Genomic DNA, 21,659 nt, shown 5'->3' with positions numbered 1-21,659 from the left:
TACATGCAACAAACAAGCCTCAATGACCCCATCCAAGATAAATTAGCTGTTTTTTGTCATATGCATTTTCTTCTTTGGAAAGTTAGTAAACTGGATGGAGAGTATACACTACCCTAGCTTTTATTATTTCCTTCTCTTTGTGTTTTCCTTGTGGTAACCGAGAACTCATCTGCTTCTAGCTGATCTCGGAGTCAGGGACTATTTGATCTGGATTCAATATGGAGGGCAAATCATTTATTACTTAAACCATTCATAATTCACCGAGAGAAAACAAGTAGGAGAATTTTCTGGTAATAAGGATGCCTTGGAAACAACAATTCAGAGTTGATAATTCAGAAAAAAAAATGTGTCTCAATCTACTATTACTGTGATTTCAACAATGTTTAAAGTCCAACATAGCATACAAACAATTCACATACTCTTTGTGGTTTTGAAAGGGTATATATGGAGAAAAACGATGAGGAGTCCGGTGGCACCTTAAAGACTAACAGATTTATTTGGGCATAAGCTTTTGTGGGTAAAAAACCCCTAGTGCCCCTCCTCTACTTGTGCTACATTGATGACATCTTCATCATATGGACCCACGGGAAGGAGGCTCTTGAAGAATTCCACCTGGATTTCAACAATTTCCACCCCACCATCAACCTCAGCCTGGATCAGTCCACACAAGAGATCCACTTCCTGGACACTACAGTGCAAATAAGTGATGGTCACAAACACCACCCTATACTGGAAACCTACTGACAGCTTACTTACCTACATCTCTCCAGCTTCCATCCAGGACACATCACATGATCCATTGTTTACAGCCAAACCATTTGCTCCAGTCCCTCAGACAGAGACAAACACCTACAAGATCTTTATCAAGCATTCGTAAAACTGCTATACCCACCTGGGGAAGTGAGGAAACAGATTGACAGAGTGAGATGGGTACGCAGAAGTCACCTACTACAGGACAGGCCGAAAATAACAGAACGCCACTGGCCATCATGTACAGCCCCCAGCTAAAACCTCTCCAGCACATCATCAACCATCTACAACCTATCCTGGAAAACGATCCCTCACTCTCAAAGACCTTGGGAGGCAGGCCAGTCCTCGCTTACATACAGCCCCGCAACCTGAAGCAAATACTCACCAGCAACTACACACCACATCACAGAAATACTAATCCAGGAACCAATCCCTGTAACAAACCCCGTTGCCTACTCTGTCCCCATATCTACTCTAGCGACACCATCAGAGGACCCAGCCACATTAGCCACACCATCAGGGGCTCATTCACCTGCACATCTACTAATGTGATGTATGCCATCATGTGCCAGCAATGCCCCTCTGCCATGTACATTGGCCAAACCGGACAGTCTCTACATAAAAGAATAAATGGACACGAATCAGACATCAGGAATGGTAACATACAAAAACCAGTAGGAGAACACTTCAATCTCCCTGGACATTCAGTAACAGATTTAAAAGTAGCCATCCTTCAACAAAAAAAACCTTCAAAAACAGATTTCAAAGAGAAACCGCAGAGCAACAATTCATTTACAAACTTAACACCATTAATTTGGCTTGAATAGGGCCTGGGAGTAGGTGGCTTACTACAAAAGCAATTTTCCCTCTCTTGGTATTGACACCTCCTCATCAATTATTGGGAGTGGACCACATCCACCCTGACTGAATTGGCCTTGTCACCGCTGGTTCTCCACTTGTAAGGTAACTCCCTTCTCTTCATGTGCCAGTATATATTTATGCCTGTATCTGTAATTTTCACACCATGCATCCGAAGAAGTGGGTTTTTTTACCCACGAAAGCTTATGCCCAAATAAATCTGTTAGTCTTTAAGGTGCCACCGGACTCCTCATTGTTTTTGTGGATACAGACTAACACGCCTACCCCTCATATACGGAGAGAATCTCAAAAAGATATCAGATGTCTTGCTGGAGCAACAGGGCTCTAGTGACTACAATATTACTTAAGTTCATTGCAAGTAGCACTGGATTAACTCAAATGATCCTACTAGAATTGAAACTCTGGCCTCCTAAAACAAAGAGACTGAAAGGACTTCTGGTATCCTGGATACCCAAGGAGAAAATTTTCCTAGATTATGTACCAGTGATGCTTTAAAAGAGAAAGAGTTTTGTCTGTGCAAATACTGTTATGTTGGACAAGTTTCTTTCATCTGTCTATTACTGACCCGCTGAGAAGGATGTAAACAGTAAATTTTATTAGAAATTCTGAAGTGATGGCTTTTGATAGTGTGAGAAACAGATAGTATCTTGGTACACCTGCATGGTAAAGAGAACTTCGATAGTGTGGCATTTTTGACCAAACTATGCATGAAGTAGAAATGGGACAATGAGAGTGGCCGTGAAGATGGTATTAAGTCATGTTTGTGACTCCTTTATTCTTGGGTCAGCCAGGGCCTTGCCTAGGCCCCATACATAAGTTAAAGCAGCCCTAACTACTTGTGGCCATGAAGGACTGGTTCCAGTAGCTAAGAGCAGCTGGAGCACAGAGATGGTCTAATTACACCACACCACCTTTCCATCATCCCTACTTCTTATGCTAGGGGATGTGGTAATGAGTGGCGTAGATCTCTACACCACTCAGGTATTTATATACAGTACTGGAGAAACATACTGGTGATCAGAGCCAATTCATTTAAAGCCCCTTTGCACTACTGAGCAGGCATAATAATGCCATAGCACAATAAAGAATCAAGCACTGTATTTCTAATGTAGACGTCAAGTCTCAGTCCTAGCAAATACAATTCTTTACTTGTCTACAGTGATTTAATTTTGAACTGCTTATGTACCTACATTAATTACCATTTTCTTCTTTTCTTGTTGTGTGGGCACTGTTTTTAGATGTTGGCTTTTTAATGGCAATGTGTGGTTTAAGTATAAGGAAAATTGGGTGGTAACCACTTGCAAATGTTAAAATTTAATGACAGCCACTATATATGATGGTCAGGCGATTATAGCAATTTTTTAAAAACAGTAGGATTCAATTAAAGATTGTTTAATATGGCATCCTAAGTATGTACTATTAGGAAATACAAGAGGCTTAATACTCTGTAATTTACCTACATTTCAGGTAAGCTGGAAAGGCACATGAGATGTCATTTATTATTTTATCATGAAGGGTACTTTGGCTATCTAATGTATTTGATTTTGTTGTTAAACTCATTTGCATTTTACAGCAATATTTAACCTTAGGCTGAAGGATTATCATCCATATTATAGTAAAAGCTTGAGACCCCAATCAGGAAGCTATTGTTCCAGGCGCTACGTTTAATAATAATAAATAATAATAATAATAATAATAATAAAAAAAGGCAGCGAAGAACAGGCAACAGTACAGCCAAGCTGATTACGGTCATGGACTGCTTTGTTAAATGACTTGGAATAATTCAGAGAAAATAAAAGATTACAAATAAACCTAATTCTCTCTTATATACATAGGCGTTCACTGGTCTGCATACTGTGGGTGACTGGAAAAGTGGGTGATTGACCTAATGGAAGAGCCAATCCCTAGAAAAAATATCAAATACAAGGCAACTTTTTTCCTACAGCAATTGACAAAAATAGAGACAGTTGACCTAATTTGCATACTTTAATTTTATCGTTTGCAAAATTTAAAATAAAAGGCAACAGGACCAAAGACTGCAACAACTGAGGTGAGAAATTCAATCTTGTATTGCTTGGGTAAGGAATTGGAAATCTTAAGTGGCCACAATGCAAGTCTTATCACACAGAACTCTTATCACCCCAACACAGTTGTGAGGTCCAACCACACTCCTCACTGATTCTAGACTTAGGTATAAGAAGGAACTGCAATGAACAAATTCTAACAAGAAACAACTGACTAGGTGACTGAACTGGTTTCTATTCTATATGCCTTCATTACCTTCAGATTGGTTTATTGCAATGTAATTTATCTAGGCTTAATAACATCAGCCCTGAAAAAGTTGCATGCACATTCATTTGAAGTTCCTCAGAAGTTTGTGAAATAATCGTGCTCTATAGCTCCCTGAGCAAAGCTGAAGCTGGTTTTCCTAGATGGAAGGAATGGGCAGGTCTACACTATCAGTTAAGTTGATCTAACTTGCATTGCTGGGGGGGTGAGTTTCACACCCCTGAGCGACAAAAGTTTTGTGTGGTCCACACCGGCACTATGTTGGCAGTAGACGCTCTCCCACCCACATAGCTTACGCTTCTCCCCCAGGTGGAATAATTATGCCGACGGGAGAGCAGTCTCCCGTCGGCATAGCACATCTTCACCAGATGTAGCATTGTAATGTAGACTTGCCCAGTGTAAGCTGTGATCAATGAAGTGCTGCATCAGTCCAGTACCGTGAACCTAAACTCAAAGGAAGAAGTAGGAAAAAAAGAGCCTAAACTGCCTCAAATCTGGTAGAACGAGCAAATTTAAATCCACAAATATCATCCAGATCAGTGGATATCTAAACATATGAGAAAGGTTGATAATTATCTTCTTAGTCACCAACAGAGGACAATCATGCTGTATCTGTGTTGCTTTGTTTCTGTTACTATGGGTATGTCTACACTACGGGAATTGTGGCCACACTAACCGTAATTTGAAATGGCAACGTCGATTTTGGCGCTACTCCCCTCGTTGGGGAGGAGTACAGAAATCGATTTTAAGAGCCCTTTATGTCGAAGTAAATGGCTTCGTTGTGTGGACGAGTGCAGGGTTAATTCGATTTAACACTGCTAAATTCGATCTAACCTCATAGTGTAGACCAGGCCTTATACAGCACAACAGGTACTATTAGAATGACATTAGTAGATGAATCACAGTTTTAAAGGGAGACAGCACTATGTTAACCATTTAACAAAATTAGAAGTTAAGCAAATAAATAATTAACACAAATAAACTAGATCTATCATATTCTTCTGGTTTATCTTTCATTTTCTTAATAATTCTCCTTTTATCTTAAATGTAATTTAAAATAGACTACTGCAAAATTTTCCCCAAAATTAGGTTTTCTAACAAGCATTTACAAAATGTAAGACCAATAAAACCATTTCTCTAAGTTATTAAAATTCCAATGAAGAGTTTAAAATAAACATTTACAGTAAAGTATTTGCAATATTCAAAATATTTATAAGTACTGAGATTTTGAAGTGAAAATAACTATCGACTTCATTGTTTAACTTGAGGAAATGTAAGAAATAAACTGCCTAAATAGTGAAAAACAAACTGATTTTTATAATTCTTTCAGTTTTAATTTAAAGTGTAAATGATATCATTAACAAGTGTTATTTTTTTCAAAAGTTTAGCATCTCTTTAAAACTCATATACAATACTAAGGTATACAATACGAGTTATTAATCAGACAAGAGATTACTGGGAAAGTTGTAATTTGGTATTATGGAAGATGCCTTGAGTGATTAAGACTAAACTGATAAAACAGACATTTTAATCAGATTAAGAGACTGGCTGCACTTCATTAATAGATGAATACTGTAGGTGAAAGAATGAACACTAACAAATAAATACATTACTAACACAATGTAATACATTCACTATACACTCAATGAGCCAATTTATAATACAGGAGCATGGAAGAGGAGCATGATTGCATGCATGCAATGGAGTTTGGTCCAAAGAACCACTTGAAATTTTAAGACTCATTTGCATTCATCAATTATCTTATACTGTTGGTTTAAAAATAGGTGTACTAGACATTGCTTTGTAGTAAACAATAGAAACAATTTTGTGGTATACTGAAAGACTTGCATAATGACTTAACTCTCTTGTAACTAGGCTTGGCAGAATTCAATTTTTATCTTTATGATTTCAACAGATATACTGATGTTTCTATTAACCTTTTTTAGATTTTTATTGAGTAGATGTTCACAGTTGTGCAGAACTATGGGTTAAGCTTTTTTCTTCTATTTTTATCCATTTAAAGTTTCACAATTGTGGGAAATTATTGGGGCGGGGGGAGTTAGACAATAATTATTTAATGACAGTAGACATTTGAAATTCAAAAAGTTAAAGTTTTAAAACCATTGAAACACAAATTGTCAACATCACATGTCAAAATATACAAAGTAAATATCCTTAAATCAAACTCTGAAGTTCTCAAGCAGCATTTTTCTTAATTTGCCTATCTGTATATTTCTATTCTAACAGATGGAAAGATTTTTTCATTGGTTTATGTGTTTACAGTGCAAGACCTTTACTGATAAAAATCTAATCCTTCCAAGCCTACTTATAGCCTATGTTAACAAAAATTCTTAATCAGTAGTTTGCTGATAGAAAAATCAGTTTCTCGTGGTAGAATTATAGCTCTCTATTTCCTTTACTACATACATTCCAGTTTGTTTAAAAAAAAAAAAAATTACCTGTAATTTCTTAAAATGTGACTCAGAGATGCATTTTACTTCCTCCCTCTCTGCAAACTGAAGGACAATATAAAGTACAAAACATGAATATCTGTTTTCCTCTCTAGCCAAGTAATACTGGTTTTATGTTTACATGCCCAAATTAGATAAGTCAAAAGCAGATACCTTATAGGTTATAAATATAGGTAAAACCGTATAAATTCCAAACACTTGGCTCTCCCATCATGCAGTGTAAACTTATTATGAAAACAAATTTTTAAGTTGTAGCAACTGTTCGATAAACATACTATAATTGTTACAATGTTGCCACGTTTTTTAACATTATACAATGGATGCTTATATTTGGTCAAGATAGTTAAGTCCAAAGCAGACTGCGGAGAATTACGAAGGGATCTCACAAAACTGGGTGACTGGGCAACAATACAGCAGATGAAATTCAATGTTGATAAATGCAAAGTAATGCACATTGGAAAACATAATCCCAAATATACATACAAAATGATGGGGTCTAAACTAGCTGTTACCACTGAAAGAGATCTTGGAGTCATTGTGGATAGTTCTCTGATAACATCCACTCAATGTTCAGCGGTAGTCAAAAAAGGTAACAATGTTAGGAACCATTAGGAAAGGGATAGATAAGACGACAGAAAATATCATAATGCCTCTATATAAACCCACGGTATGCCCATATCTTCAATATTGCATGCAGATCTGGTCGTCCAATCTCAAAAAATATATATTGGGATTGGAAACGGTACAGAGAGGACAACAAAAATGATTATGGGTATAGAACAGCTTCCATATGAGGAGAGATTAAAAAGATTGGGACTTTTCAGAGATGATTAAGGGGGGCATGGGGTCTGAAAGAGGTCTATAAAATCTTGACTGGTATAGAGAAAGTGAATAAGGAAATGTTATTTACTCCTTCACATAACACAAGAAACTAGGGGCTGCCCAATGAAATTTAACAGGCAGCAAATTTAAAAACAAACAAAAGGAAGTACTTCTTCACACAACACACAGTCAACCTGTGGAACTCCTTGCCAGGGGATACTGTGAAGGTCAAAACTAGAACAGGATTTTAAAAAGAACCAGGTAAGTTCCTGGCAGATAGGTCCATCAATGGCTATTAGTAAGGATGGACAGAGATGCAATACCATGCTCTGAGGCCACGGCTACACTGGCGCTTTACAGCGCTGCAACTTTCTCGCTCAGGGGTGTGAAAAAACACCCCCTTGACCGCAGCAAGTTACAACGCTGTAAAGCACCAGTGTAAACTGTAAGCTAATCCCCTGCAGCTCTCTCCCAGCGCTGGCGCGTGACCACACTCGCACTTCAAAGTGCTGCCGCGGGAGCGCTCCCGCAGCAGCGCTTTGAAGTTTTGAGTGTAGCCACGGCCTGAGTGTCCCTAGCCTCTGTTTGCCTGACGCTGGGAATGCACGACAGGGGATAGATCGCTTGATTGCCTGTTCTATTCATTCCCTCGAAAGCATCCGGCATTGGCAACTGTCAGAAGACAGGATATTGGGCTAGGTCAGTGGTTCTCAAACTTTTGTACTTGTCCCTTTCACACAGCAAACCTCTGAAGGTGACCCCCCCCCAATAAATTAAAAACTCTTAATATATTTAACACCATTATAAATGCTGGAGGCCAAGTGGGGCTTGGGATGGAGGCGGACACCTCGTGACCTCCCACATAACAACCTCGCAACCCCCTGAGGGGTCACGACCCCCAGTTTGAGAACCTCTGGGCTAGGTGTACCACTGGTCTGACCCAGTATGGCTGTTCTTATGTCCAGCAAGAAATTTCCTCAGACTGTTGTCAAATGATAGCAATGCACCTTTTATTCATCTCTTAAAATGTCAATAAAAGCTTTTCCACCTATAATGAGATGAATGAAGAGAGTCTCTCTGATCTCTCAGACAGGACAGCAGGCTCCCATCCCCACTGCTTTCTGCATTAGCAATATCATCAGCTATTGCAGAGAAATGGCACTTAAGCTGTGAGTTTCGTAAGGTAAGCAGGGGAAATGGGTTTGATACAAATATATTTTAAAATATAATTGTAAGTTTTATGAAAATACTATCTCCTATTAACATTAAATCTATCATACTAACCTGATTTTTGCCAGAGATGAACTTTCCACTTTATTCAAATGGATCAAAGCTAGTCATCCATTACGAAATAATTATTTTTTTATCATCTAAATTAATGCTACTAAAATACCCAGTCCTAACTTCACTGTACCTAGTTCCTTGTAATGTCAGAGGATTCCATAGGCATGCTTTTGACACACAACCCAAAATGTAACATCTGAAGTTAAATTGTGAATCTGTCAAATTTTTAGCTAAAAGCCTCTCAAATATTAACTAAAAGGTATTTAAGCAAAATTTTCTCAGGAAAACAAAAATACTGTCGTTTTATTCATTATCCCAGCAACTGGCAGTAGCAGCAGAAGGCAGAGATGTCAAACTCTAAGGCTAGACACTATATTCAGCAGCCTGAAGAAAACCTGTCTCCTGAAAATGTACTATAAAAAGCCAGTAGGACTTTCTATCTCCAACCAACTGAGACTTAATATTTGTAATGGATAAAACTCTAAAATATCAAAATAACTTGTGTTAGAGTACTGCACATAGCCACAAAATAAAAACATTAACAAATGGAAGATAAGGAACTAAAAATTACTAAGATGATAAATATTTATAATAGAGCTTTGAAAACAAACATCTATAAGTGAGTCATTATTACATATATTGAGCCCCAAACCTGAATGGGTTCTGTAAGTGCCCCTGCCATAACAACAAATACTAAAAAAAGCAACCCCCAAACCATCCTGTTCCCAACCAAATACTGTCTTTTAATCTCAAAGCAGAATGGCAAAACACAAAAATAAAAGCAAATGCATATGAAGGGTTTTAACTCAGTAAAAAAAGAAAAAGCAGACTTCTGTTGCATACTTCTTTCAACATCCAAAATGGATGGGTTGAACTCATCTTTAAATGACAGCAACTCTACATGATCAGGTGGTGTGATGACAACCTCAAACTCCATTTGGCCTCTCAAGATATTACAAGCAAAAGCTTCCAATCAAAGGTATTTACAGTTCAAAATCTTTTTAAGCCAGCTTGCAACAACTTAAAAGTGTGTGGTAGGGAACATTTTCAAAGCTTTGAGACTCATACTATCACATCAGCAAGAAATTTTTCCTTATCAGATGATGTATGCCAGATGTGCTTCCCTCGCTTCTGTAATGCAGCTCCTATCCCCATGCAAGAAAAGCTTCTGTTAAAATAAGAGTCACTTTCTCATGAGTCACCTTTTGAAAAAATTAATTTGATGGTCAGAACAAAACATCAAGCCTTGAGAAGATGAAGCCTGGAAACTATAGAAGAATTCAGATTTTCCAGGCAAGACAAAACTAGTGAACTAATCCAAAGATTATGCTGATGTCACTGATTTTCTTTGTTCTGTAGCCTTTTTTGTCAGTCAAAGGACTGGGAGAGAAAATGAACACCAAATCATGGAGAAAGCATTTACTGCAAAAACTATTTCACAAAACATGAAGGTCTTTCTTTTGTCATTACAGATGCAAACTGACAGAAATAGATTTGTCTGTGAGAAGTGAAATTATTTGCGGTTGAATGGTTGTTATGGGATGCAACCCAGATCAGTGAAAAGTTATGTCACTGTTTACCCTGTAACCCCAAGTGCATCACAATGCCTTGATTTTGTGGGGGTCGCAGGCCGAGAGCTACAGTAGCAAAGCATTGAGGGTTAGAGGTGACAACTTGATCCACTCTCTTCTGTGAGCCAACATGTAATTAGAACATCAGCCAGTGTATTTTTTCTCCTCAGAAGAGAATAGGGCTCAGAAGAATAAGATACTTTTCTGACCAAAGCTCACACAATAATTGATTCAGAATTATCAACCGTTTGGATGTAGTAGTCACATTGTCAATTCAATCACTTTTGTTTCAAGCGGAATTCTGAGTTGTCAAAAGAAGATCAAGATGCTTGAAGCTCTATAAAATGCATATTCAATTCCTTTGCCAAAGACAACCTTCTACCTTGAGTCACATGTTGTCCAGTGCAATCCATAGCAATAGCATTTATGGGTGTTCTACCCATAGCCCGTGACAGGTGAAATGAGTGAAGATCTACTGACTCCAAGCAATGAGCACCCAATATCGCAGAAGAGAAGGATTAGATGACTGGAGTGGAGTTTGATCTAAGAAACCACTGCATTATACATGAAATCAGCAGACCCAGTGAATTAAGACTGTCCAGGTTCTGGTTGGGCAGGTGAGTCACTGAACTACACATGGAATTCTTCCACAACAGAAGATTTCAACTCTGGTTATCTAGAACTGAACTTCCTGGTGACAATCTAGGTAGACTCTGATATATCCTTTTTCTTCAACTAAGGCCTGTCTACACTACAGAGTTTTGTCAACAAAAGGAGGTGTACACGCTGCAATGCTCCTTCCACCAACAAACTTTCCTGCTTTGCCGACAAAATAAAACCATCTTGACAAAAGCCGTAGAGCTTTTTGCAGCAAAGTTATATCAACAAAGTGTGAGTGTAGACAGCGCGCTTGGTTATGTTCCAATAAATGGTTCTAGGAGATGTCCCACAATGCCTGATTGCTCTGGTCAGCAGTTCAAACACTGCTGCCCTGCACCAAGGTACACAGACATCCACCCTTCCCCCTTTAATGGCCTGGGAATTTTTGAAATTCCACTTCCTGTTTGCTCAGAGTGGACAGCTCACATCACATCTTCCCAGCTGACCAGGGCGGCTCCACACAGCAAACGCTCTCCCGCTTGGAGCACACGCGAGTTGTTGGATCTGCTGACACTGTGGGGAGAAGAGGCTGTGCAGTTCCAGCTCCGCTCCAGCCATAGGAACTTCGATACCTATGGTCAGATTTCTCGTGGCATGTTGGATAAAGGCTACGAACGGGACATGCAGCAGTGCCGTGCACAGATAAAATAGCTGAGGCAGGTGTACCAGAAAGCAAGGGAGTCAAACTGTCGACCTGAGGCTGCACCAAAAACCTGCCACTTCTATAAAGAGTTGGATGCCATCCTTGGTGGACACCTCACTGCCACCACCAAGAGCCCTGTGGATACTTCGGCAGGGCTGGAGTCAGCGGACTCAACCCCAAGGATGAAGTAAGTCACGAACAAGGAGGTCGAGTTGGAGGACAATGTGGAGCACATGGCAGGATCATCCAGTGGCACGGCAAGTCAGGATCTCTTTTTCACTCCGGAGGCATCTCGCCAGTCCCAGCAGTCCGTCTCTGGCACACATGATGCAGGAGGGGAGAGCTCTGATAAGTTGAGTTGATGCTGCTAAGTTATATGAGGTAGAGTTGTCCTTTGCTTTGCATATTCTGAAGTGAGTGAAGGGATAGAAACGTACACGACTAGCTGTGTTTGCGTGTGCTTCACATTCTCTCCTGTGCAGCTAAGCAGTGCGGCGGAACAATGTATTAATGCCCACCGAGATGTCACAGGATTCCTGCAAAGATCTCTAGGAAAAACTTTTCTGCGGGTACTCGCCAATCCTCTGCCGAAAGTTCCTTGGCAGAAGTGTTGTGTTCCTTCCCCTGTTGTAGGAAACTTTCCCGTGCCAATCAGCAATCACTTGTGCACGGACCAAAGCAGCACACAGGCAAGCAGCTTAGGGACGCGGTCTGAGGCTGCACGCATGGAGGAGATGCACTCTTGCATCCTTGCTTACCATCAGGAGTGAAATATCAGCTTCAATGGCCCCCGCCTGTGGAAAATGGTGGCAGAATTTACAATATTGTTCCTAGTTGCCTGCAGTGATCCCCTTAAAAAACCACCTAGACCCTTTGCCCCATCTTGAGCACCCCTTTTCCTCTCCCCAGGCTGAACTCACCATGTTTAGGGCATTCACCGAGCTGTGTGCTTGCTAAGGGACAATGGGAAACTGATTCATTTAAAACATTTAAAAAGATGTGCATTTTACTACAATGATTCGATGCTGGGCGTGCACTAACAATCATGCTTCTGTTTATTGTTTCTTGTGCTTCTGCAAATGTGGCCTTCAGGGGAACCCCCCTACACACCGGCAGATAAGGAAGTGATCAAGGAAGGACAAGAAGGACATGTTTCAAGAGGTGCTCCAACCCTCAGAGGTCAAAAAACAAGAACACAGGGTGAGGCGAGAGACTTTAAAAGAAAATTATAAAACAGACAGACAGGACAGAAAGGAGAGCCAGGAGTGAATTTTAATGGGGCAAAAGCAGATGATAAAAGTGATGGAGGAGCAAACAGAGATGTTGAAGTCCCTAATCACGCTGCAGGCAGAACACATGCATGCTCCCCCCACCCACCCCAAGCCAATACAGAACTGCTTTTCAAGCCCTCCCCAAACTCCTCCCACACATTCCTTGCAACTTCCTAGAATGTCTCGGTACCCTGTTCATGCCACCCGTTCGGACAGCTTCCAAAATGATAGCTGGACTTACACACAGCTATAAGAGCCTACACTGCCTTTCATTGTTATTGCCCTTCCCACCAAGCCTTTTGTATGTGTTGTTAATTGGTATTTAATAAAAACATACTCTCTGAAAGATAACCAATCTTTATTTGTCTCCTACACATGGTGGTTGCTGCTGGAATTAATACAATGGCAATTTGATCATTTCCTGACTACAGGAATCATCAGGTCAGGAATCATCAAAATTTTCATATAAGGTGGCAAGTTACCAAAGCATGGCAGAGTGCTGTATAGAAAGACACATTACTGTTGCTCATTGTCAAAATGGTGCCTCAAAGCCTCCATGATTCGAATAGCGCCCCCTTGTATCCCTCTACTAGCCCTGGTATCTAGCTGCTCAAAATCAGCTGCCAGGCGATCAACCTCCACACTCCACTCCAGAGGAAACTTTTCACCCTTAGCCTCACAAATATTATGGAGCACACAGTAGGTTGCTATGGACATGGGAATATTTTCCTCATTTAAGTCTAATCTGCCATAAAGGCAGGGCCAGCATGTTTTTTAATCTGCCAAAGGCATGTTCTACTGTCATTCTGCACCTGCTCAGCTTATTGTTGAAGCGCTCCTTGCTGCTGTCCAGGTATCCCATGCAAGGCTTCATGAGCCATGGGAGTAAGGGGTACGCTGGGTCTCTCAGGATCCCTATGGGCATTTCAACATCCCCCGTTGGAATCTTCTGGTCTGGAAAGAAAGTGCATGCTTGCAGTTTTCTGTACACTCCAGTGTTCCTGAAGATGCATGCGTCAAGGACCTTCGTGGACCACCCCGTGTTGATGTCAGTAAAACACCCACGGTAATCCACAAACACCCACAATATCATAGATAAGTACCCCTTTCTATTAATACCCTCCGTCGCAAGATGGTCCGGGGCCAAAATTGTGATATGCCTGCCATTTATTGCCCCTCCGCAGTTATGGAATCCCATTACCACAAAGCCATCCACTATTTCACACACATTGTCAAGAGTCATAGACCTTTCATAGCAGGATGCGATTAATGGTCCAGCACGCTTTTTGTTAATGCAGTCCCAATGGTGGACTTCCCGACTCCAAACTGATTCGCGACTGACTGGCAGCAGTCTGAAGTTGACAGCTTCCACACAGCAATCACCACACGCTTCTCCACTGAGAGGGCAAACTCTGCACACAGTTTCAGATGTGGAAAGCCACCTTCCTGGAAGTTCTGCAGCCACTGCTTGTCATCCCAGACCTGCATAACGATGTAATCCCACCACTCAGTGCTTATTTCCTAAGCCTAAAAGCAATGGTGCACCATGTGCAGCTGCTCTGTGAATGCCAAAAGTAATCTGGTGTTGCTTCTTTCCATGGTATGCAACAGGTCAGGCACCTCTGATTCCTGTTCAGATTAGATGTTCATGATATACTGCATGACCAGCCGTGATCTGTTCCTAACAGTGACTACAACAGTAGAGAGCAGTGCAAGATCCATCCTTTCAGACGGAGATGGAGGGCACACAGTAAACATGGGCCGTTGAAAAATGCCGCAAAACGCAGTCAGAAGCTCATGGAATGATGGAACGGAAAAAACTGCATAATTCGACGATGAGCCAACACCCATGATGCACTGCGATCCACTCCACCTTCCCACAATTCCTAGCAGCAGAAGGTGGCGAGTAGCACAGTGGGATAGCTAACCACAGTGCACTGCTCTCACTATCAATGCTAGAGCACCAATTGTGGATGCTCTCTGCCAACAGAAGGAGCGTTGTGTGAACTTGCACAAGCGACATAATTATACCAGTTTTTGATGGTTGGCATTACAGAGTTTTGTTGACGCAAGTTGTGTAGACAAGGCCTAAACCAAGGCTCTCAAATACTCTTACAATCTCTTGAACTACTTGTGGTGCTGTTTGTTGCCCAGCCACTTGCATTAAGTCATCCAATTATAAGACAAGACTTCAGGTGCCCTCCCCTTAGTTTTGCTGCTTTCACCTTGGTAAAGTCTTAGTGTTGAAGCTATCTTAAATGGCAAGCCAGAAGAAAACTATAGTGACAGTTACTATACAAATAGTTAGCTAGAGGCAGAAAATATAGTTTTACATCTAGAATATGCATTTTAAAGAGGGTCTAGAACCCTTCCTTTACTAAAATGTAATGAGGAAAAAGCTCTCGGTTTGCCACTTGAAAAAAAATTCTACAGGGCCTGGCTGTTGAAAGGAAATATATAGTGACAGTGCTGCAAAAGTGTCAAGTCAAACAATTCCTTAAAGGAGTAAAGGGCTAGAGTATTCTATCTCGTAATGTTACCCTCTCAAAAGGATATGCCTTGCTGGAACAGGAGGCAATCATGGGAAAGGTGTTCTAACAAACTACTATAGACCGTTATGCTTTGCATAATCATACTTGGGTCATGTCTACACTTACCTCCGGAGTGATCAATCCAGCAGGGGTTGATTGATCACATCTAGTGAAGACGTGATCAACGACTGAGCGCTCTCCCATCGACTCCGGTACTCCACCGGAGCGATAAGCGTACGCGGAGTCGATGGGGGAGCATCAGCAGTCGACCTACCACAGTGAAGACACCATGGTAAGTAGCTCTAAGTAAGTCGACTTCAGCTACACTATTTTCGTAGCTGATGTTGCATAACTTAGACCGACTTGGGCCTGGTCTACACTGGGGGGGGCGAGCTAAGTCCTCAATTTTGAGTTTTCTAGAAGAACTTTGTCCTTCTACGTGCTTCTGAACTATAAGAATCCCCCTGCCTTGGGGTGGGGGGAGGAGGAATAATATAGTTTATTTTTTTCCAGTAGATTTGAGGATTGTTTTTCGAATCATAATCCACAATTTAATTCTCAATCCTATGGGACCCAGAAGCTAGCAAGTCCTATGCATATTTGGCCAAGAAGGAGTCAGGTGTATGGTAGCACTCCCTGTGAAAGAAGGAGTAGCATTTATTTAGAGAATAAGCAATGCTTCAACAATGGGCCAGAAACACAACCTCGGGGACAAAAAAAGAAAGGAATGTTCTTGTGCAATGGACAGGGTTGGACATGCTCCTAATCTTTCTCAAATAGCTGAATTTGAAAAGTAGATCCAGGCCATCTATCTAGGACTTCTCTGGGAACTAAACTACCTTTATCTCTAGCTGAGAAACTATGAGTAGGGCACTGAAGCAGTTCATTTGAACTACCTGCGAGGTCTACACACCAACTAACTTACACAGGCTACAGCTTAAAGAAATACCCTGGAGTAGAGGACATTCTGTCCTTATTTCAATTTCATACACCTTGTTATGAGATTACTCCATTATTAAAGGGCAAAATATTATGTTTGCTCAGCTTACATCTTTTTCCGACCGATGTGGGAACATTGAAGACTGGCTGTAGTACATGTTTTCATCGTGGTAGTCACTGTCGACCCCCTCTACAAACTTCTTTCTTGAAGCACCAAACATGCTGTTTGTCACCTAAATGATAAGAAACATGATTACACTCTATACACAGTAGCTTTCTAAAGAAGCAAGAGGGATAAGGTAATTTGTATATTAATGGTCACTTTTTATGCTAGAGAAATACTTCTGTACTACAGAATGGCATAAACATTTCATGGGCATATTCTATAACTAAAAAATAAGTTTTGATAAACAGCTAAATAAATAAGGAAATACTGTCATCCCTCTTACTGGATTACTATGATATTTCAAGGTCCCTTAAAACCCGAAAGGAAAAGCATTACATTAACTTTATATTAACAGAGCTCCAGATCAAAGGCGCAAAAGCATACATTATGTTGTGGAACACGAGGAGACTTCTTTTAGATCAGTGTACTTCTGCATATAAAGTTTTTGTTTGCTTTCAGCAAAGTTTCAGAATACCAGTTAAGCATTTCAGTGCAATGATAAAAAAAATTATACCTGCTAATGTGGAAATTTCTATAGAATGAAAAGAAAAAAGCCTGGTTAGAAATATGAACTTCAGTGCCTCATTCTCAGATATTTCTGATATTCTGTAGCAGTCATTTTGATTTCTGGTTCAAGGAACTCCAAAATAGTTATGAAAAAATAAAAGATTACAAAGCCACACTTATTGGGGGAGCCAGTAGGAACCCTTATATTCAGGTTGTTTAACACTTTCCATTCTAAAGGATTTTTGCACCCTTTTCTTTGAGAAGCATTAACACAAACATGCTTGCAATCAGTCTTCGATATTCACTTGAGGGAAACCTCTCAGGTTGTAGAAATGCCTTTTTTCTTTGTCCCATAAAATTCCATTCAGATTTAGCAAAATTGTCAAAAAAAAAAAATTTAGTTGCTATTTCCTCTCCCTTGCTTTCCTTCAACCGCTGGGAAATTTTGGTAGCCTCTCAAAACCGCTGAACGTTCTAAAAAGTCCAGCTCAAGCAAACTGCCAGAACAGCAGCACCATCACCACACTTTGCTGGTAGTACCTGGGAGCTGCCAGAGTCAGTGTGGCAAGGGGCGGGGTAGAGTTGGTTTTGAGAGCTGGGTTTGGCTTCCCATGCCAATCCCTCCCACCACCCCAAGTGCACAGGAGCTAGCTCCCTGACTTCTTGGGGATGGCATGGGGGGGACAAACTAGGCCAGACACACCCAGACCCAGAACATGGCTTCAGTGTCATTCCCCCACAATCTGGGATAAAAATCCTTCCTCTGACAGCTACTGTAGTTACACCTATAGCTCAAGTGGTGGAAGTCTGTGCCAAAGGCTCAGGCTTCAAATTCTGCTGAGGATGCATGATGGGGAGATTGCCAGAGTTACAAACACACACACACACAGACCTACTTTTACTTTTGTCGTTTAAAAAAACAAAACCTAGGAAATTAACATTCTTAACTTTTTTGTATGTATTTGGGTTTCAAACTAAAGCATTCGTTAGGAAAGGCCAGATTTACAGTTGCTATTTTAATCTTAATTTGGCCCCACATGCATATGCATTATACATAGGGCGCTACCAAATTCACAGCCGTGAAAAACGCGTCATGGACCGTGAAATCTGGTCTTCCCCGTGAAATGTGATCTTTTGTGTACTTTTACCCTATACTACATAGATTTCACAGGAGAGACCAGGGTTTCTAAAACTGGGGGTCCTGCCACAAAAGAGGGTTGTGGGGGGTTGGGGGGTCACAAGGTTATTGTAGGGGGGTTGCGGTATTGCCACCCTTACTTCTGCGCTGCCTTCAGAACTAGGTGGCCGGAGAGTGACAGCTGCTGGCTAGGTGCCCAGCTCTGAAGGCAGTGCCCCACCAGCAGCAGCGCAGAAGAAAAGGTGGCAATACCATATCATGCCACCCTTCTGCACTCCTGCCTTCAGAGTTGGGTCAGGACCCCTACAATTACAACACCATGAAATTTCAGATTTAAACATCTGAAATCATGAAATTTATGATTTTTAAAATCCTATGATCGCGAAATTGACCAAAATGGACCATATATTTGGTAGGGCTCTAATTATATAGTCTTAATTGCAGGATCACACACTATTTTCCCCAGGAACCCTACCTCATTCAATGCACAGGGTGGATTCATAAGGGGGCGAACTAAGGTTGCACAGGCAACCAACTGTAAATTCCTAACTTTTGAGTGCTTGACTACCCAATCTAAACAGTATTCTTTTAATGTAGTTTTTGTATTGATAAAATTAAGAAAAGGAGGTAACTGAACATCCAACAGTGCAGCCCCCTTGGGCTTTTATCAACATCAAAAAGTTCTGCTATAAAACCAGATACATTAAAACATTAATTATACACTTAACTAAAATAGGAACTGAAGCAAAGCTTTGTAAAATCTGTATTTTAAATGGTATCTCCGTATTCTCTGACCCAAACAATATATACAGCCATACAGTCCTTGTGTACACTAGAATAAAAAAGGTGTATTTTTAAAACCACAGTGCAGACAGGCCAAGTTCTTTTAACAGATGCTAGCTGGTTTAGATGTACCCTACACTGTCACATTGGTGCTTGGTAGAGTTCACCTCAGCTAGCTAATAGACTTCCCTCCACACAGCAAGGGTTCACATAATCAACTAATGTGTGAAAATGCACCTTTTTCTGCCTACTGTGTAAAAAGATTGGCTCGTCAAAGTTGTCCTAGAATTTAAAAGGATGGGATGTTAGTCGCAATCTCAACCTGTTGTCTCTCTGCATGTAATATGCATGTTTAAGCAACTCTAACTCCTTGAAATATCAAAAAAGAATCTGGAAAAAAGTCTAGAAAATAAATGACACTACTAACTATGGAGCATGAGTCCTGATATCACCTTGTGAATTTTCAATCACAGCTTTAATTTGCATCATTCTACATCTTTGGCATAAAATGTGAAGTGGTAGGAAGTTGCATCATCAAAAATGCTGTGAACTTCCCCTAAGCAGCAATGTGGTTAGTGCACCATTGGTATGGGAGTTATTTGAATAATGGAATGGTGAGACTTGGCTGGATGGAAGCAATTCTTTAGTCAGGTCCCATGTCTTCTGCACTAGTGATCCTTCAGAGCAAAGCAGAAAATATGCCATCTGGCCAGGTGTACAATGAAATATAAGGGAGTGGAGGGGTTGTTCACTGATCCCATTAGGCAGTCAACTTACCAAATGCCCTGAATCATGCATAGCCAAACTCTTAAATAAAATAATTGAAATATTTTAACTCCGCTAAAGTATTTGTATACAAGCTCCTAACCCACACTTGCAGTTCAGCTAATCAAAAGTATTTATTGCTGCTGATCCCAACACCAACTTATTTGCACAAATTCCTACTATTCTTGAAGCCCTGATTTTTATACTCAGAGTGCAGGCCATATGTAGTTCAGTAAATTTCAGCTTTTTTGGCTGAAACGCCATAGAAACTGTGAATAACTCAGTGCTAACATTGTTGTACTAGCAGTAACTCATCCCCCATTACAATTAACATCATTTTGCTGCTTCCGGTATATGAAAGGAGAGTGGTTCTCTTTGTTAACATGGAATCCACATATAGCATTTATCAAACACTTGTATACTTTACATGATATTTTCAAGCACATAAGACAATCCAGACTCTGAAAAACTCAACAGCAGCTACTGAAATTTAGCTGTATTTAGATAGTAAAATATTTCTCATTTACTGTACTGATCAACAACATTTAAAATACTGTGCATGGAAAACTTTAAAGTGGAATTCAGTTATAGTGAAAATTTGATTACAATGAAATGGAGTATTACTATTCTTTAGATTGTAAACTCCTTCAGGCAAGAGCCTATAATCTACTGTATTTTTCTCTTGAAGTAATTAGCACAATTCTAGACAATATAAAATAATACACAAAGAAGTGTCCCAAATTACGTCAATGTAGTCAACTGACTATCAGATATATAGTGAAGTTTCACTGTAAGCATATCCCAACTGTGCTAAATCGTCTCAGAATGCAATCATCACCTACCAGATGAAACGGAGCATTTAACAGGCTAAGGGAATTATCTACTCCTTTTCTCTGTTTGAGAGAATGAGAGAAAAGAAGTTGCTTTACACCCTGTATGGATAGGATACAGGAATCCTTGGTTGAAGCTACGCCTAAGCAAGGGACAAAGAGGAACTAGGCGTATCAACCAACTACTTCTCTTGTGAGGGAGTAAATATATAGCCTCTGAGGGTATGTCTACACTGCAATTAAAAACCAGCAGATGGCCCATGCCAGCTGATTTGGGTTCACAGGACTTGAGCTAATGGGCTGTTTCACTGCAGTATAGACATTTGGGCTTGGCCTGCAACCTGAGCTCTGGGACCCTCCCACCTCGCAGGCGGAGTTCCAGCCCAAGCCCGAACGTCTACACCACTTAGCCCAAGCCCTGCAAGCCCAAGTCAACTGGCATGAGCCAGCCACGGGTTTTAATTGAAGTGTAGACATCCCCTGAGAGGCCCATCTAGAGTTCTCATTTTCCAGTACCCCTTGCACCTGCATGAGAGAGTAAAGAGGAAAACCTTTAGACAGGTAGGCCCTTCTCCTATTACGGTGAAATTCTGCAATTAATTACAATAAAAATACCTTCTGAGAACATTGGTGTCATCAAAACACACACTAATCGATATTTTCTCTCTCAAAAAGTGTAATTACTGTAGGTTTAAAAAAACTTTACAGTAAAAATACATCAGGTATGACAGAAACCAAGCACCACAGAAATGCACAATGAAAAAGGTGAAACATGCCCAACTAAAATTAGAACTACAGTATAGGATTCCACATTAATGATTTGCTCTTTGCTGCCCCAGCTGTCAGAGCTTCCCAGAGCTTTGAAGGGAGGGGTGCATGCCTATGTAGCTGTATGCAGGGCAGCAGAGTTCAAAACAGTGAGCAGAATGGTCATAGTGGGCATTGGGGATACTGAGGGAGGCCAGTTATGGCAACATAATGAACGGCAGCGTCTACATTGACACTTTGTCACTTTAACTTTGCCACAAAAAGCTTTATGCCTCTCGTTGAGGTGGTTTTATTTTGTCAGAAAAACAGGACAGTTTTGCTGACAAAAGTAGCTTTGTAGTGTGTACATCTCCTCGGTTTTGTCAGCAAAAGCTGTCTTTTGCCAACAAAACTGTGTAGTATAGATAAGGCCTAAGCAATGGCATTTTATAGGGACACTGGACTGTATGAATACAATTAGTTGCTTTGATTGCTGAATCCTTGCAAGACAACATCCACGCTTTTTTGACAGTGATTTTGGTGCATCCACAAAAAGGATGATTAAGCTACAGTTAACTAAGGCAATGTTACTTCTGAATGAGAGTGCTCTTTC

At 40.5% G+C, this 21,659-nt stretch overlaps 1 protein-coding gene across 4 annotated transcripts in view; it reads right to left on the bottom strand.

Moving 5' to 3' along the window:
* Positions 1 to 21,659, bottom strand: part of CNOT2 (CCR4-NOT transcription complex subunit 2) — a 142,002-nt gene that overhangs the window by 42,062 nt on the left and 78,281 nt on the right. For 2 of the 4 annotated variants that reach the window (XM_024212652.2, XM_024212650.2), the window contains 2 exons: positions 16,221 to 16,343; positions 6,378 to 6,434 (listed from right to left, as the gene is read on the bottom strand). In XM_024212652.2, the coding sequence (XP_024068420.1) occupies positions 6,378 to 6,434; positions 16,221 to 16,331 (168 nt within the window). In that variant the 5' untranslated portion in view covers positions 16,332 to 16,343. The remainder of the gene's footprint in view (positions 1 to 6,377; positions 6,435 to 16,220; positions 16,344 to 21,659) is intronic. The other 2 variants (XM_024212654.2, XM_024212653.2) reach the window with 1 other exon arrangement.

The sequence above is a fragment of the Terrapene carolina genome, unplaced genomic scaffold, assembly GCF_002925995.2.
Source record: "Terrapene carolina triunguis isolate 2854851 unplaced genomic scaffold, T_m_triunguis-2.0 Scaffold68, whole genome shotgun sequence".
Lineage (NCBI taxonomy): Eukaryota > Metazoa > Chordata > Testudines > Emydidae > Terrapene > Terrapene triunguis.
Note: the sequence above shows the minus strand (reverse complement) of the source record. Positions and strands in the feature narration are given on the sequence as shown.